Raw genomic sequence first — 16,039 nt, forward strand, 5'->3', positions numbered from 1 at the left:
AGCTTACCTGCTCATAGCCTGCTAAAAAAACTAGCATGTGGCTTAATGTCTGAGCCTCCCTTTCCATTAACTGGACAAGAGCTGTTGTTCAGTCCCATTTTCTTCTTCCTGCATCTCCCAGGAGATTTTCCAACTGCTCAGACTATCAGTAATGATCCCTTCTGCTATGATGAAGCCCAGCCATGAAGGAGGGGATATCACTAAGCCTGGGAATCCCATTCCCCTACTGACTTCTGCGTTCCTGCTACTCCCTTTTTTATTCTTCATCTCTTAAACGGATCCTTTTCTGTTTCCCTAATTCCTCTCAAAGTGGTTACCCTTTTCTTTCCACGGACTTAGCAGGAAGTCAGCTCTTCTGCAGCACAGTAGGCTCTGCTGGTTCTGCTGTCTCCTAGCAAGGGGTTCTGCAGCTGCCTTGTCATGGGAAGATGACACCACAATGACATCTTGCCTGACTTAAGTGCCTGCCTGGACTAATGCCATGGAAAGATTCAGGTCTGATATGACCAGATGGCCCTAGCCTATACAGTAGTGCAGGAGCTGCTTTATTTAATGCCACATAATACCAAATATTTGCTGAATGTGTCAAATCTTCCCTAGCACTGCCAACCTGGCTGCAGGCTTCCTCTCACCTTGCTGCCTGGGAGCTGCTCCCTGGCTCCGGCACCCCTTCCCCTCCAGCTGGGAGGAAATGAGCCACCTTCCAGGATCGGTGTGTGGCCAGAGGCCAGATCCTGCCCGAGGAGGGAGGGGTAGGACCTGCACACCGGCGCGGCTCTGGAGCCTCTCCAAGAGCAGCAGCAGGTTTGCTGGGACGCCACCCTGCTGGGGAATGCACCTGCCCGGGCGAGAGGTGAGGGCTCGCAGCCCATCCTTGGCGCTGCCGCGTCGCACCGGGACGGGGAGCCGGCAGGGGCACCGCACCTGCTTCTTGGCAGGCAGCTGCAGGAGGAAAGGGAGGGATTTTCCCCCTGGGCTCCCTCGGTAGCTGGATCCAGTGGAAGGAAAGCCAGGAAAAAGCATCGCTGCCAGCCAGGAGCAGGAAGCTGTGCCGGGTTGTCGCGTGTGGGCAGCAGGTGAGTGATCCCTCCTCCCCGGGAGTTGTGCCGTGCGGGAAGGGACGCGCTTCGCCAGGAGCTGCCGGCAGGTTTGGGGGCTGCCTCAGACCTACTTCTTAAGAGATCCTGCCTCTTGCCTCCACTGCGTTTCTTCCTTGCACCATTGTGTTTCCTCTCAGCAGGTAAGGCTTGGGAGTTTCTTGTTCCTTTGAGACTCCCAGGCCGCCCTCGGCAGAGGTGCATCAGGACAGGCTCTGCGGAGTCAGGATAATGGATGCCTGTTATGCACGCAGGGAAGAAGGGGGAACACGAGACTTTGTAATGGAGCATGCCAAAGCTATCTAGATTTGTGTAAAAAGCAGCTGCACACTGACCCTGTTACAACAAGCCCTCCACCACCCTTAACCCCTGAGCCCCTAGGCTTGGAGAAAGGAAGGGACAGTCCACCATCACCCAGGGCTTCCCCAGGGCTTCCCAAAGGGTGTCTTGTGGCAGGAGCACTGGTGGGATGCTCACTTCTAGGAAAGCATTATCCCTCTGGCAGGGTAGAGAGAGTGGTCTCTCCCTACAGGTACAGATTAAGCTGCATAGCTTTGCATGAATTTTGAGAAGCCCGGGAAAGGAGGAACGGTGGGAATTGGTGTTTGGTGTAGCAGTGAAAAGAGCTTGAGTCTCTTGCTAGGATTTTGGGTGAGACAGGCATGCCACATGAAGGCCCCATTACTCCTATTCTTTGCAGGTTCCTCTGTCCCCAGTCCTGAGTTCTCAGGAGAAGAGAGGAAACCTTCCCACATGCTCCCAGGGACACAGACAAGCCTTGAGCACTATGACATTCAGAGCTTCTGATTTGTGCATTGTCAGTAATTCAGGCATAAAACAAGATACATGAGCTTTGTTCTCTTTTAGCCTACTGGGGAGTTAGAATCGAATTGAATATGCTTAGGAAGCATTTCTTTACTGAGAGGATGGTCAAACACTGGAACAGCCTTCCTAGAGAGGTGGTCAATACTCCAAGCCTGTCAGTATTTTTGAGGCATTTGGGCAATGCTCTTAATAATATGCCTGAACTTGGTCAGCCCTGAATTGGTCAGGCAATTGGATTAGATTATCATTTTAGGTCCTCTTCAATTGAAATAGAATAGAATAGACAAACTGGAATACAGCAGACAGAACAGAATATCTTGTTTTGGTTGGAAGGGACCTACAACAATTCAGGGCTGACTCTCTTGATAAAGAAATGCTTCCTAAAGCATTGGAAGTTGGAAAAATTACAAGAAATTATGGGGAAAAATTTATGCCTGTTCTGGACTAAAGGTTTCTGTGAGGCACAGAGGGGTGGCAAATCCATCCCAAACAGGCTATGGCCAGACCTAGCCAAGAAGCAAATAAGCTGTGAGGCACTGGGAAAGCAGGGGACTGCGATGGCTTTGGATTTGTTTGAGATTGTGAGGCTCTGTTGGCTCTCATCTAGTTTGCTCATGCAAATCATTTTATGTGCTGTTATTTTACAACAGATCTTGCTGACTCTTCCAGTCTCCATGATGCTCACAAAGTCCACATAAGGCTGCATAAAACTCTTCCAAGGCTGGAAGTACAAGGAAGCACTGCAGGAGCCTGTCCCACCCCCAGACTTCCCCTCCTGAATCTTGTGGGTAAGGAATGTCTCAGGGGGTACCCTGGGTTCAGGTTCAGCAAGAGAAGGAAAGTGAGAAGTATTTCAACGGCGGAATTGTATGTGGCTCTGAAATTAAAGTGTTAATTAACATACAGTCCATGGCCTGTCTGTCAGATATCAGGCAGTCAGACATAAAGAGTTCATAAGTAAATAAATATATGCATATATCATTCTGAGGCATTCAGCCAGTGTGCATCTTCCACACCTGCAGCCAGGAGTGGCCAGAAAACTGTCGATGATGACCCTCAGTTTCCAGTTAAATGTTATCAGAGCGGGGGAAAAAAAAAAACATAATGAAAAAGGAAAAACATGAACATTTTTGTTGTCCTACATTCCCAGTGTTTTCCTGTTCTTCCTCCCCAGCTGCCAGCCAGCAGTGGGGAAGGACAGAGTGTCAATTTTTTCCTGAAACGTGCCCTTTGGACATAAAGCATAGTGTGGCTGGGCTGGTCCTCTCCTCCTTTTTCTCTTGCACACAGAGACGGAAGCACTGAAGGTTCTGGGTTCAGTAGTGAGTTAGAGATTAATGACCTGTGATACATGCTGTCAAAAGGCTAATCTGGTGGCTTAAGCTCCCAAGGGGTCTGTATGATGGTCTGTCCCAGATGAGGTAGCCCAAAGAACACCGACAGAAAAGGCCACAGCTGTGGAAAGGCTGTCCTTCTCCCTCATGGCAGAGCAGGCAGCCATATCCCTTCCTTTCTCTTGATCTGATCTGGGCAAACTGATGTGCTGCATAATGCCAAGAAACGAGATCAGCAGATCTGGTGAGGTCTGGTGTCATCCCTTCTCCAAGGAGTGGTGGGTGACAGCTTTGGTTTAACGTATAGAGAGATTTTTCTGAAGAGGATGGAAGGCAATGCAGCCAGCCTGAGGAATGGGAAATTGTAGCTAGATTTAAAGAATAATGTGTTCCTGGTGAGGGTGGTTCAACACTGCAATGATTCCTGAGGGGCTGTGGATCCTCCATCCTTGGCACCTGAGTAGATGGGGCCCTGAGCTACCCAGTCTGACTTCTAGGTTAACTCTGCTTTAAGCAGGGGGATGAGTGACTTCACAAGGTCCCATCCCACCTGAATTGCTCTGTGATTCTAAGCGTAAAAATACTGTTAGTAGTAGCACAAACCCTCACAGTCTAGGGAAGCCCAAGCATGTGTGGATTCTTACAGAACAAGGGTTATATTCCCAGAACATTTTCAAACTGGCAGAAGGAAACATGAAAGCACACTGCAGTGGAAGCCTTTGCCTCTCCAAATCAGTTGTTTAATAGGGGTTAATGTAACACTGGGAAACTCTCCAAATCATTTGTTTAATAGAGGTTAATATAACACTGGAAAATATGTGCTCATAGAGGTGACACCTTATTTTTTTCCCCCAGCCAGATGCTCCTACAGTTTTATCTCTTGCTCCCTGCCCTTCTTCTGAGCAAATAAAAAATTAAGATGGTTAACTTTTAAAGAGTAATATGAGAATGCAGTGCTGTACCTTGATTTTTGGTCACATTTTCCCTCATTGTGGTTTGTGCTGTTGTGGTTTTTTTGTTTACTGTTTGACTTACAACTTGTGTGCACAACTTGGGTCAAGCAGCAGAAGGACACAGACTTTGCACTTCTCCAAGCTTTATGTTTTCTCAGTCCAAAATCTCAATCTAATCTACAAATTTGCTATCTACTAGACTCACCCATTTGATGCTAAGGAGGAGATAAGGCACCTCTGTGCTTGGAGAAGGAAAGGCAGGAGGAAGCAGTGTTTAGCACCAAGCTGATTTGCATAGGCTGGGAAACAACTCTGGACTCAACATCTTCTCACTCCTCTGCTTTGAAAGTGGCCCGTGACATCCTCACCTTCTCAGGGACCCGTGTCCTGGGCACACGTGGACAGCACAAGGTATCTGCTGTCTCATGCAAACTCAGAGTCCCAGCAGGCACAGATCAGCCTGCTCAGCCACAGCTCTTTTCCCTCTCTAATTGATGCTTTCTGATTGTTCTGGCTCTAGCCAGGAGCTGTAGATCTCTCACAGGCCTCCCAGCAACTGTACCCTCTGGAGCCTGGGTTTCTGCGCCCCAGCCCTCTCCCTGCCCAGGCAATCCAAGCAGCAGGAGCCGTGCAGGGAACAGCCCTGTGTGCAGCTCAGGGGGTGTGATGGGTCCCGGGCCTGCAAACCCACGGTGGTTACAGACTTCCTGGACACGTGCTGCCTCTGGCAGTGTGCCCTGAGCCACGTCCAAAGTGACCTCATGCTCCATCACAGCCGGGGAGTGACTCAGGAGGAGCTTGGCCTGACGCTGTCAGGCGGTGTCTGGTTCGGGCACCCCCCACACTATTGTCCTCCCTCTCCCCCCACCCTGTGTTGGCTGGTCCCCAAGGGAAGGGGATTTTGAGGTGTTTGCTGGCAGCAAAGGCAATGCCACAAGGGGATGTGGTCTGTGGGGACTGTCTGGGAACAGGGAGAGCAATGGAAGGAACGATCCCTGGTGTGTGCAGAGCTGCCATGTGTGGAGGTCACAAATTGTCCCAGCCTGTGTGTAATGAGCCCCGAGTCCCAGCGCCACACAGAGCAGGGCACGAAGACAAACAGAGTGTGCTTGGCATGGGCTGACGGGCTCATGAGAGCCATTTCCAGCAGGCAGGGTGCTGAGTGGCTGTACCCCACCCGGGAGAAGTGACACAGCTCTGACACAAGGGACCTGCGTCAGTTCCTGTCCCTGCCATGGGCTCCTGCAGGGCTCAGAGCAGTCTGTGTGTGTCTGCCTGTGATAGTCAAGGGGGTATCATCCTGCCTGGGAGGTGGCCACAGAGGCAGTTCTTGGGTCTCCAGTGTCTACCCCATGTCTTCAGGGCACACCTGAGATGCTCCTGCTGTGTCCTCCGCAGCACCTCTCCTTGATTTGGGTACGAGCTGTTCTAGAGGGTCCCTGTGGTGCTGTGGGACCAGCTGGGGCACTGACGTGCCAGGGAGGCACATTATGTAAGAGAAACTCAAGTTTTTTCCACTCTTGGTGTAAAACTGTACACAGAGAAGCACTGAGGGGAACCAGGACACTGGGGACACGAGGCTGGGAAGCCGGGCTGTGGGCTGAGAAAGGTACTGTGCCGAGGGGAGCCCAGCTAAGCACAGCACCTCGGAACCTCCCTCCACGCTGCAGCCACCACCACCCTTCCCCTGCTCCCCTCCAGTGGTGAAGTGTTTCACGGACCAGCAGAGAGGAGAGCAAAGTCTCGGGGTGCCTGGTCCCAGCTGTCAGACAGCTCTTTCCAGGGCAGATGTAACTGGAGATGTAACCACCATATTTCTTTAAGGAACTTGTGAGGGGAAACCACTGGCAGTGCAGGGGTAGAGACAAGGCTGAGAACGTGCAGCAAAGGCAGCTCTTGCTCTTCCAGTGGCTGGAATGGAAGGGTTAAACCCTGGTCCTGACCCCCACCTCCTGCTGTCCTTCTGGGCAGCAGAGCCAGTTGGTGACAAGAGGCTGATGCTGATGAGGGAGCATGTGAAGTCAGAGCTGTGAATGGGGCTTTATCCCAGGAGGGACCTGCCTCTGCTCTGTCCCTGCCCTGCTGCCAGCACCAGCTGCAGGCAGAGTCCTGTGGGCAGCAATGTGCCAGTAGCCTCTGAGCAGGGCACACAAGGCTGGGGAGGCAGGAGACTCACCCTTGGGCCAGGCTGAGGTTCCCCCGAAGTGCGTGGAGGTCTCCTGGGAAAATGTATGTGGATGATCTGTTCTCCAACACACAGGGCTTTTGTGAGGGAGGCAGGGTGAGGTCTGCAGGCCAGCCTGGAGCAGCCAAGGCCCAGGGTTCGGCAGGGGATTGATTGGTACAGGGGAGCAGGGTCTCTTTTTAATGAAATCTTCTCTTCTTGACTCTTTCAGATGAAAGGCACAGGAAAGGAAGGACACAGCCCCGGTTATTCCCTTATGGTGCTGCTCTGGGAATGCTCCACTATGTTCCACAGCCGTGCCTGGATGGTGGGCTCAATCTCAGCACATGGACCGTAGCTCTCCAGGTGGCACCACTGCAGAAGGAAACTCCATGAGGATCCAAAGAATGAGACAGAGACATCACTGCTTGAGAAATGTAGCTGCCTTCACCACTGCTGCTGCCTTGAACCTCCACTTTGCCATAAGGGTGTAGATTCATCTGTGCAACCACCCCACTGTGCCCTCCTCACCCAGCTGACCACCATGCCAGAGCTGGCAGAGCTGAGCAGCCCCCGCACCCCTGCAGATGCAGACCACATCCAGAGGAACATCCTGGAGGAGCATGTGGAGCTCTGGTGGTTCCAGGACCCCAAAAAGTCCATCCTGTGCTATGGGATGGCTGTGGTGCTGATCCTGGCCTGTGGGATCGGGGGCATCATCCTGCTTTACAGCACTAGCAGCCGGTCTGGAGAGTGGCGGCTGGCCGTGGGCACCACGCTCTGCCTCCTGGCCCTGCTCGTGCTGCTGAAGCAGCTGCTGAGCTCCGCAATCCAGGACATGAACTGCATCCGCAGCCGGGATCAGATCGAGCTCCTGAAGAGCGGGGGCTTCTCGGACTGCCTGGTGCTGCTGCTCAGCGCCCTGGTGCTGCTGGTCTGCGGGGTCGTGCTCACCATCCTCTCCACCACGACCATGCAGCTCAGCCCCGCGCGGCCGCTGGCCAGCATGTTCACCAGCGGGGTCATCCTCCTGACTGCTGGCAGCGCCATCCTGCTCTGCCTGCTGCTCTACCTGCTCTGCACCTCCTGCCGCCGGGCCGCTCCTCGGAGCCTGGAGACCGGCGAGATCCGCGTCTTCACCATCTCCGGCCGCCTCGCTGGGAGCAGGCGGCTGCCTCCCACCTCCAGCATGGCCAACCTGATCTGACCCAGGACACCTCTGCGTGAGCCTCGGTGGATACGACCTGTCAGTGCTGGCCTTTCCTGAAGGAAGGGCGAGAGCTGTGATGTGCCTTGTGCTTCTGCCAGGGATGACTGGCATTTGCTTTGCTGATGGCACAGCAGAGACTTGGGGTGCCTGGACGGGCTCTGGGACCTGCTGTGTTGGGCGTGCAGTGCTGGCCTGGTTGGTGTTTTATCTCCTCAAACCTCCTGTGACAGCTGCTCCTGCCCGGCTGTGACCCGTGTCACAGAGTGAAGGTGAGCCTGTCCTGTACCCCTGGGGACCCCAGTACTAGCTTGGTTCCTGCAGGTCCTGGAACTGTCACACGCTCTCCTGGCAGGAGAGGCTGTGATTGTGGGTGGTATAAAACCACCCTGTGCTCTGTGCAGGGCCTCCAGCTCCTGAGCGAAGTAGAGCCTCCAGCAGCTGGTGAATGGCAGGAAATACTCTGTGTCAGCAGGCATGAGGCACAGGCAAAGGGAGCCTGGTGGGAGGTATGGCTGCAGGGCCTGCTCCCAAGAAAGCACCTGTGTGTCTGTGGGAGTGAGTGTGGGATTTGTATGGGATTCTTTGTGCCAGAGCCACAGCATGGCTGGACCTCACATGAAATTCTGTTTGTGTTTGCAATGCCAGGATCTCTTCCACCTGTGGCTTATCAAAGGGGTGATCAAGGGGTGTCAGGGCCCTGACAGGCTACCCATGCTGGACTGTGTGTTGGGGCTCTGTTATCACACCAGCATCAGCCACGTGAGCCACAAACAGCAAGGTGCAGTGGCTGGGGGATGGTGATGGAATGCCTGAATCCCAGGGCTGGAGCTCTCTGCAAGAGTGGTGTGAGAGGCTGTGCCCTCCCACTGCAGTTTCCCAAGCAGATACACCTCTGTTGCCAGGAGCCCTGCAGCTCATCCCAGTCCCTGCCTGTTTCTATGCTGTTTCTGTCTACCAAGTGCTGCAGCTCCTGCAGGGCAAAAAAGTTTTTCTGCTGTCACTTGGGCCTTACCTGGAGTTTTTTTGGTGTTTTATCTCTATAAGGTGTCTATCTCCAAGGTGTCCTTTCCAGAGGCAGACTAACAATTCACCCCAGGAGCTTTTCCTGTGATTTGAGACTAATTTACCTGTCAAAATTCTCATTTCCTTCAGAGACCTACTAACCCATTTCTTGCCCTTTCCATTGACATATATCCTAACCTCCAAGCAAAGCTGCTCCTGCAAAACCTTCTCTTCATCTTCCTGTCTGCTCCCATCTCCCCCTCATCTGAGCTGCTCTGCCCCAGATGTTGGTTTTGCTCATTATTTGCCAAGTTTCCTCTGCAATGGCACAAGACTGAGCTATTACTTTTTAGTGCTTGGTAGCAAATTTATTTGGAAGAGGATGGTAGCTCATTCCTTTACTAAAAGCACAAATCACTGTCTCCACACTTGGAGGCAGTGTCAGAGTTCACCATTGGTGAGCCCCACAAGGTATATGCTGGACAATGAAGGCTTCATCCTTTCACAGCTCCAGACCCGATGCAGTGAGATCATATGAGGGCGCATCTGTATTCATCTGCTCTTGCCCTGCTCCTGCTGGCTTTCCTTCCCTTGAAGCCTTGGATTGTTTTTCCCCAAAATATGGATACATCATTTGGGCTTTTCTTTCTGTATCTCTATTATTTCTACATTTTCCTCTGCCCCTTTCTCTTCATCTGTAGATTTTATTAAACTGCTGTTTCCTCTTCTCTCTGCATCTCCTCCCTTAACCTGTCCAAGAGCTCAGAGGGTGTAACAGAGCTCAGATCTTTCTGTGCTAAATCTCTTCAAAGCAAAGAGCTGTCCTTCCCCTCTGGGCTGTTTGGCCCCAGGTCCAGCAGGGACCACTGTGCATACACAGGGAGGGACAGGCCAGAGCCGGACAGTTCTGCACCACCACCACTGCTGGTGCTCTGCACGTCTGTGTCAGTGCCTGTGCAGTTGTGCCAGGCTGCACCCCCTCTGCCTGCATCAGTGCTCCAGCAGTTATTTCCCGCTCCCCCAACCCGCACGTGTGGACAGGCCACAGCTGCCTCTGCCCCAATGTGCAGCTGTTTTGCACATCTGGGCATTTCTGTGAAGATGCGTGGCTGTGCCCAGCTCGCAGCTCCGCGCTGCCTGCGTGTCACTGTGAATCCTCCTCCCCTCCAGAGCCCCTTCAAAATGTGCCCCAAGTGCCTGTGAATTGTGCCAGACAAGGGTGATCATGGGCCGTGTCAGCAACCCAAGGAGAGAATGGCTGAGAACAGACTGTGCCTGAAGATGATGGTTTGGGTGTCCGGTGCCCAGAGGGACAGCCTGTGCTGCCCCAGTCACTGACTCACCTCTGCAGCAGGGGTACTGGTTTGTGTCTTCCTCAGTTCCTGTATTGTGTGCGGAAATACATAATAAAGTGTTAGAGAAGCTGACTGTGTTGAAGCTGATGCTTGAGTGCTGGCCTCTCTGTACATCAGGAGGTGGCAGGGCTTTGCAGAGCTGGCCTCTGCTCAGGCTGGGCCCAGGGCAGAAACCACGACATCCCAGGGTCCCTCCTGCGGCTGTGCTTTTGGATTATTGGCTGGTGTGTGGTAATGCCACCATGGCCCCCAAACCTTATTTCCTGATACATGACCCCCGCCTCCAAGTGCAGGTCCCTCTGCCTAAGGACCTGGATGTAGCCGGATCCCCTCTGTGAACCTGTGACCTCGCCGTGACCCTAAAAGATGCTCACATGGAGCACACAAAGCTTCCTGAATATGTCAGTGCTGGCTGGTTTGTTTACAGAGAAGCTCTTTTACCCTGGGGCAGGGCTGAGCCTTGTGGCAGCAGCTGCTCCCTGCAAGGAGCCTGGAACCAGTCTGCCTGCATACCTGCTCCCAGTCCCGTCCCCAGCCTCAACCACAGTCCTTCTGGCACCTTCCTGGGCTGAACCCCTTGAGAAGGATCCTCTTTTTCTGCTCTGACCCCTTGTAATCCCAGCTCTGCATGCCAGGTGTATTTCCCTCCCTGTGAGCTGCCAGGCTCGTGCCCACTTGCACTGGAGCTGCCTGGAGAGGGGGCATTAAAAACTGCACATGAAAACCAGACGTGTCAGTTTGGTTAAAAAATAAACGGGTGGGCCTGCCAGCAGGGTCAAAGTAGACAAGCAACCCACCACTAGGTACTGAGGGACAAGAGTGAGTGAGATCCTGGATAAATAAGCCTGGGCACTTGTAGTTTTAATCTTTTTTAAGACATCACTGAGACTAAAAAGAAAATACTGCATCTAGTGTGAGTTCATGTGATTGAAAAGCATGTTGAAAATACCCTCCAAAACATAAATGAAATGCATTTTCCCAGCCCTCAGATTTAAGTCTCCTATCTTACCTGAAAGATATCAAAAATTTCCAAAAATTACAGTAGATAATGTATTTTCATGGGTAGTTGATGAGCCCAGAAGGCAAACCACGAGACAATGACTGCAAAAGTAAAGCTTAGTTTAGAAATATTTAAGAGCAAAATATTCAAGAAATTTTTAAAAATATTTAAGAAATATTTAAGAGCAAAAACTGGCCAACAACTGAAAGGAAGCCAGCAAGTTTTCCTCCTCCTCATGGCTTAAAATGTCACTTTTGCTGTCTGGGCTGTACTGCCCATCCAGTGCCTGACCCATTTGTCCTCTTTGGTTCACACTCTCTGAGGTGTATTATTTACCTTTGTATACACTGTGCTCTATAAATGTCTTAATGAGTGGAGAAACAGAAAGGCAGTTAACAGTGAAACAGGGATTTGAAGGAGGTGGGGGAATTGACTGTGTGGCAGGGTTGCAAGAAATGCTGTCCCTGTGTTGATGCTTCACTCTCTGGAGCGTGAGGAAAAGATTCCCGTGCTATCAGGCATGGTAACGACTGGGCTGTGCCCTGGGAAATCTTCCCAACCGGATGGTACCAGCCTTATGAATCACTTACCAAGGAGAGCAAATGTTGCTGCTTCTCCCTGCTTTTAACCCCAGCGTAACCCATGCAGGCACAGCCGACTGCAGCAGGAACAACTTGCAGTTACCTGTGTCTCATGTGCTGTTTATCGTACCACAAAGATGACAGGAGTGCAAAAATTACAACGTTCCTGTAACTCCACGGTTAGAGATGCACTCAGGACTCTGTAATGGGAGCCGGGGCACGGGGCCGTCTCGGCCCAGCGCACGTGGCTGCCTGACACTGCAACTGGCACCACTGAAAAATCTGCTCAGCTCTGCAGAGCTGACAGGGGAAAGGTAAGTGTCTTTCAGCATGTCTTGCTGGAGAGGGAACAGAGAAAAGGAAGAAGGGCTACAGTGGGAATCACAGATTCACAGAATCATTTAGGTTTGAAAAGACCTCTGAGGTCATCCTGTCTAACACTGGGAAGTTAACAAGGAATGTATTTATGGTTCTTGAAAGCACAGGCAAAAAAAGCCACACCCCAGCTGTGGGGCTGGGGGTCTCCTCCCAGCACTGCCACAGGGAGAGTCCCAACAAACCATTGCAGACAGAGGCAGGGCTAAATCATGATTTAATCACACCCCAGAGTGACAACACATTGAGGGACAGAGCAGGACGGGGTCTGGTGCAGTGGGCCAGTGCCCAAGACCCCGCAGAGAGCACCAGGGCAGGGTCCTCTTCACACTGCACTAGGCTTCCTGGGCACAATGGGCACCATCTCCTTCATCCTCAGCATCCAAGCAAGACTGGGAAAGCAGCAGCAGGTCTGGTGTCCCTGTGACAGTGCAGCCTGTTGGTGTCATGCTGGGGCGCTGTGGGGCTGGTTTCCTTCAGCCTCCATCACCATTCCCTGCCCATCCCTCTCTCCCCTCCTCTCTGCTCCTTTCCTCCTGCCCCCAAACATGTGGGATCAAAAGCCAAGGGGATGGAGCTATGGAGATGACAAGAGGCTGCAGCAGTGGTGGCTGAGTTGTGAGCTCAGATGGAGAGATGCGAGTCCCGCTCTTGTTTGTCTGGCAGCTGCTCGCTGGGCTGGATGTAGTTGTCCTCGATGAAGCCATCATCATCCTCAGCTTGCAGGTCAGCTTGCACGGAGCCCCTGTCCCAGCTGCTGCTGTCCTCCATGGGGCTGCCTCCAGTGGAGCTGATTTCAGGCAGCGGTCGGTGGCGGTAGCTGGCGAAGTTCTTGTGGATGAGCTTGCACTTGGCAGCCAGTGCGATCAGGATGGAGATGCCAACTGCTGTCACCAGGAATGCCACCAGGTATGGCCAGCTCCTTCCCCCCTTCCCAGTGGCAGGCAGCGTGGTGGCGGTGGCTGTGGCGCAGGAAAGGCACATGGTCAGCCTGTGGCATACCCAGTGCTCCCCATCTGCCAGCCCTGTGCCTGTCTGCAGGGTGCAGCCAGCACTGGATTGCTTTCCTTAGGAGCAACGTAAATGCTCTTCACCAAGGGTGTGTGAGCACTGAGGGCAAAACTGCCTGACAGCTGTCTGACACTGGTGCCCACCGCTGTGGAGTCCGTGCTCCACGTGGCTTTGGGGCACCTGCTAACTTTTCTGTCATGAAGCCAGCGAACACCTCCAGGTGGTGACCACCCTCCTCACCAAGCCACTGCATCTGCACTGTGTCTCCACCTGCAGTCCCTCCCGTGGGACAGAGGGCAGGGAGGAGCTAGACCTTACAGACACCTCTGAATCTGCACAACTTACTGTCGTTCTGGGTCACTGTGATCTGCTGTGCCGTGCTGAGCGCACGAGGAGACCGGTGCTTCATCCGGCAGCCCAGGTCCTGGGAATCCAGAGCTGCGATCTCCTGGCCCCGCAGCCCCGGGGGCGACACGCAGGTCACCTGCACGGCTGGGGGACAAGTGGGCTAAGGTGAGACAGGGGGCTTCACCCATCCCCTCCCAGTTTAGAGAAGGCAATCTCTGCTTGCTCCTGGGTGGATGGGACGCATTGCAAAGTGCTCCTGGCTCTGCCCTCCAGCCTCACCAGCCCTCAGCACAGTGTAAGGCACAACCAAAGGAAAAATTCCCTGACCAAGGAACTGTGCAAGTGTGTGACTGTGATTAGCAGGCTCCTTTTAATTGAACAATGCCAAAATCACGGATACTGAGAGGAACTGCACTGCTTTGCCCTGGGAGCCGAGCTCAGATGGTGAGAGCCTGATCTGGCTCCACAGGAGGAGCTGCCAAGCCCTCTGCAGCTCTTGAAAATGTGGTCACTCCACAGAGTTACATAAAGATGGATTTAGGGGCTGAAGTGTACATGCAGCCCCTTTCCTGGAAGAGTGACTAAATTATCCTGCTAGGTCTCTGGAGAGCCATTTCAGAGCCTGTCCAGGGGTTGGAGTGAAAGGATCAAGCAGGACCCCTAACCCAGAGTTCCTCCCGCCCGACACCTCTCCTGCCACCTGCCCCATCCGCTCACCTTTCCTGTGCTGCAGCCACTGCTGCAGAGGGTGCGCGGTGCAGTCACAGACCCAGGGGTTTCCTTCCAGACGGACCTGTGGGACTGTCTCCATCAGCTGCAGGCTCCAAGTGTCCATGGAGACCAGCTCATTGTGCTGCAGGTCCAGGTGGAAAAGAGACTTCAGTGGCAGGAGGAAAGAGACATCAAGATCTTGCAAGCTGTTGTTTCTTAGGAGCAGTGTGTGCAAGTTTCCCAGGCCCTGGAAAGTGTCCGTGTGGAGGGAGGTGATGCCGCAGTTGCTCAGGTCCAGCAGATGCAGCGCCCCGAGGTTGGAGAAGGTTGCTGGGCTCAGCGTTGGCATAACATTGCTAGAGAGGTTGAGAGAGCGCAGGGAAGGGAAATGCATCAGGAGAGTCCTGTCACGGGGCATGACCAAGGAGTTGAAGGAGAGGTCCAAACTGGTGATGTTTCTTGGAAGGGAACTTGGAGCGTGCTGAAGGCTCTTCCCACTGCAGTCGGCCCATCCCTGGGAAAAGAGCTACTGTCTGAGATGGGCTGTCCTTGCTGGGGAGTATCTCTAGAGTGAGACTCCCCAGAAGTTCAAATTAATTACCCTTGCAGAATTTATGAAAAGCAAAGACACAGGCAAGTTAACACAAAACACATGAGCTGCCAGATTGGTGTGGGCCTGGATAAATAGAGAAAGATGAGCAGGACAGCCCGGGACTGAGAGCAGCTGACTGAAGGAGTAAAGGAGGAACATGCAGGGCTGGGGGGAAAACCCAGAGATATGAAGTGGGTGCAAAGGGACCAGGTTGTCACCCTTCTGTCCTTCCTTACTGGGCAGTTATCATACAGGGTCAGCTTGCAGAGGGCCTTCCTCTTCCTCCCCCAGATCCTGACATCCAGGCCCCTGGGGAGCTCTTCCATGACACAAGGGCATCCTCCCAGCTGGGGCAGGGAAGCAGGCGAGCCCTGCCCATTGGAAAGGCAGGCAGGCAGCCGGCTGGGCTGCAGAGCTGTGGGCACCTACACCAAGCACCCGTGGCTCAGATGAGGCTTTGTCAGCCCTCCCATGCTCTGGTGAACAGGTTGTGTGCTCTGGTGAACAGGCTGGACAACGTGTTCAGCCTGAGGCTGGGAGCAGGACAGCCAGGCTCTAGGTGTGGGTGAACCACTCCTGTGGCTGGTGGCCACTGGCACAGCACATCTCCTAGTTAACTCCACTGGCTCCCATGGTTTTCAATGCTCATCTTCTCTTGAGCTGTGCAGACCAGGAGCTGCCTGCCAGGCCCTGCTGTCCTGTGGGCACCCCAGCTGTGCTGGCAGGACCAGGAGCAGGGTGCCCCCGCCCACCCCCTGCTGCCACCCCTGCCAGAGCCCCCTCCGCCCTCCTACCTGGTGGTCAAGGCTGCAGGGATGTCCTGTCACCACTGCCCAGGCACAGAGGAGGCTGCAGACCCCGAGCAGGCAGGCAGGAGCCATTTGGCTCCAGGAAACTTCCGGGCAGAAAAACAAGTTTCAGGGAAAGCTGAGAAGCCGGCAGAGCCGGCTGTGCTGGGCGAGGTGTGGCCGCGGCCACACGGCCCAGGGCCCCCACCGAGCCCCTGCACCCCGGTGGCACGGCCCTGCAGACCACCAGAGCCTGGGAGCCAGCCTGGCTGCCGCCCTGGCCCTGCTCCCTCCCGAGCTGGGCACCGGTGAAAGGTGGCAGTGCTAGTTACACATTAACCACTGCACCCCGCCACCTCCCACCCCTGTGGCCTCCTGTGATCGGTGACCAGGGGACCACCAGCATCTGCCTGGTGGACCATGGGATGCCATGGGGACTACCTGGGTGGGAGCAGGACACTGGGAGGTGCTGGGGGGCCAAAGGAGGGTGAGGAAGCACCTCTGTGGCACCTGCCCCGAGATGCCGTGCTCAAGGAGAGCAGCCTGAGCCTGGCCCAGGTGCTGTGCTGGCTGCTGTGTCCCGGCTCCACACACCCAGGGCAGGAGCACACAGCCAGCCTCAGACAGACAAGCTGGGGCTGACGCAGCATGAAAGTGTCCTACAGGAAAATAAGAGTCTTATTAAGATTCAGG

At 53.9% G+C, this 16,039-nt stretch overlaps 2 protein-coding genes across 4 annotated transcripts; one reads left to right on the top strand and one right to left on the bottom strand.

Moving 5' to 3' along the window:
* Nucleotides 1-43: 43 nt before the first annotated feature.
* TMEM125 (transmembrane protein 125) lies at nucleotides 44-10,012 on the top strand. Of its 2 annotated transcripts, XM_039384743.1 has the most exons (4): nucleotides 44-1,076; nucleotides 2,573-2,710; nucleotides 4,409-4,620; nucleotides 6,606-10,012. In XM_039384743.1, the coding sequence occupies exon 4, from the start codon at nucleotides 6,918-6,920 to the stop codon at nucleotides 7,578-7,580; it is 663 nt and encodes a 220-aa protein (XP_039240677.1). In that variant the 5' UTR covers nucleotides 44-1,076; nucleotides 2,573-2,710; nucleotides 4,409-4,620; nucleotides 6,606-6,917; the 3' UTR covers nucleotides 7,581-10,012. The 2 variants fall into 2 exon arrangements, with proteins under 2 accessions (XP_039240677.1, XP_027602873.1); XM_027747072.2 differs by lacking the exons at nucleotides 44-1,076; nucleotides 2,573-2,710; nucleotides 4,409-4,620 and adding an exon at nucleotides 6,327-6,438.
* A 2,084-nt stretch (nucleotides 10,013-12,096) lies between these two features.
* CUNH1orf210 (chromosome unknown C1orf210 homolog) lies at nucleotides 12,097-15,572 on the bottom strand. Of its 2 annotated transcripts, none has more exons than XM_039384724.1 (4): nucleotides 15,353-15,572; nucleotides 13,973-14,108; nucleotides 13,253-13,399; nucleotides 12,097-12,858 (listed from the first exon to the last, which is right to left on the bottom strand). In XM_039384724.1, the coding sequence occupies exons 1-4, from the start codon at nucleotides 15,437-15,439 to the stop codon at nucleotides 12,521-12,523; spliced, it is 708 nt and encodes a 235-aa protein (XP_039240658.1). In that variant the 5' UTR covers nucleotides 15,440-15,572; the 3' UTR covers nucleotides 12,097-12,520. The 2 variants fall into 2 exon arrangements, with proteins under 2 accessions (XP_039240658.1, XP_027602878.1); XM_027747077.2 differs by having other exon boundaries at nucleotides 13,973-14,480.
* Nucleotides 15,573-16,039: the final 467 nt, after the last annotated feature.

This window comes from Pipra filicauda, unplaced genomic scaffold, assembly GCF_003945595.2.
Source record: "Pipra filicauda isolate LSUMZ 115617 unplaced genomic scaffold, ASM394559v2 scaffold36_size6622888_pilon, whole genome shotgun sequence".
Taxonomy (NCBI): domain Eukaryota; kingdom Metazoa; phylum Chordata; class Aves; order Passeriformes; family Pipridae; genus Pipra; species Pipra filicauda.

Excerpts from the sequence above, each read along its gene's own strand:
- CUNH1orf210 (XM_027747077.2), bottom strand. The coding sequence starts at position 15,439 with ATGGCTCCTGCCTGCCTGCTCGGGGTCTGCAGCCTCCTCTGTGCCTGG. Across the intron at positions 14,481-15,352 it reads CCTGCAGCCTTGACCACCAG|GGATGGGCCGACTGCAGTGG; the intron begins GTAGGAGGGCGG and ends CTCTTTTCCCAG. Across the intron at positions 13,400-13,972 it reads GTGGCTGCAGCACAGGAAAG|CCGTGCAGGTGACCTGCGTG; the intron begins GTGAGCGGATGG and ends CTTGTCCCCCAG.
- TMEM125 (XM_039384743.1), top strand. The coding sequence starts at position 6,918 with ATGCCAGAGCTGGCAGAGCTGAGCAGCCCCCGCACCCCTGCAGATGCA.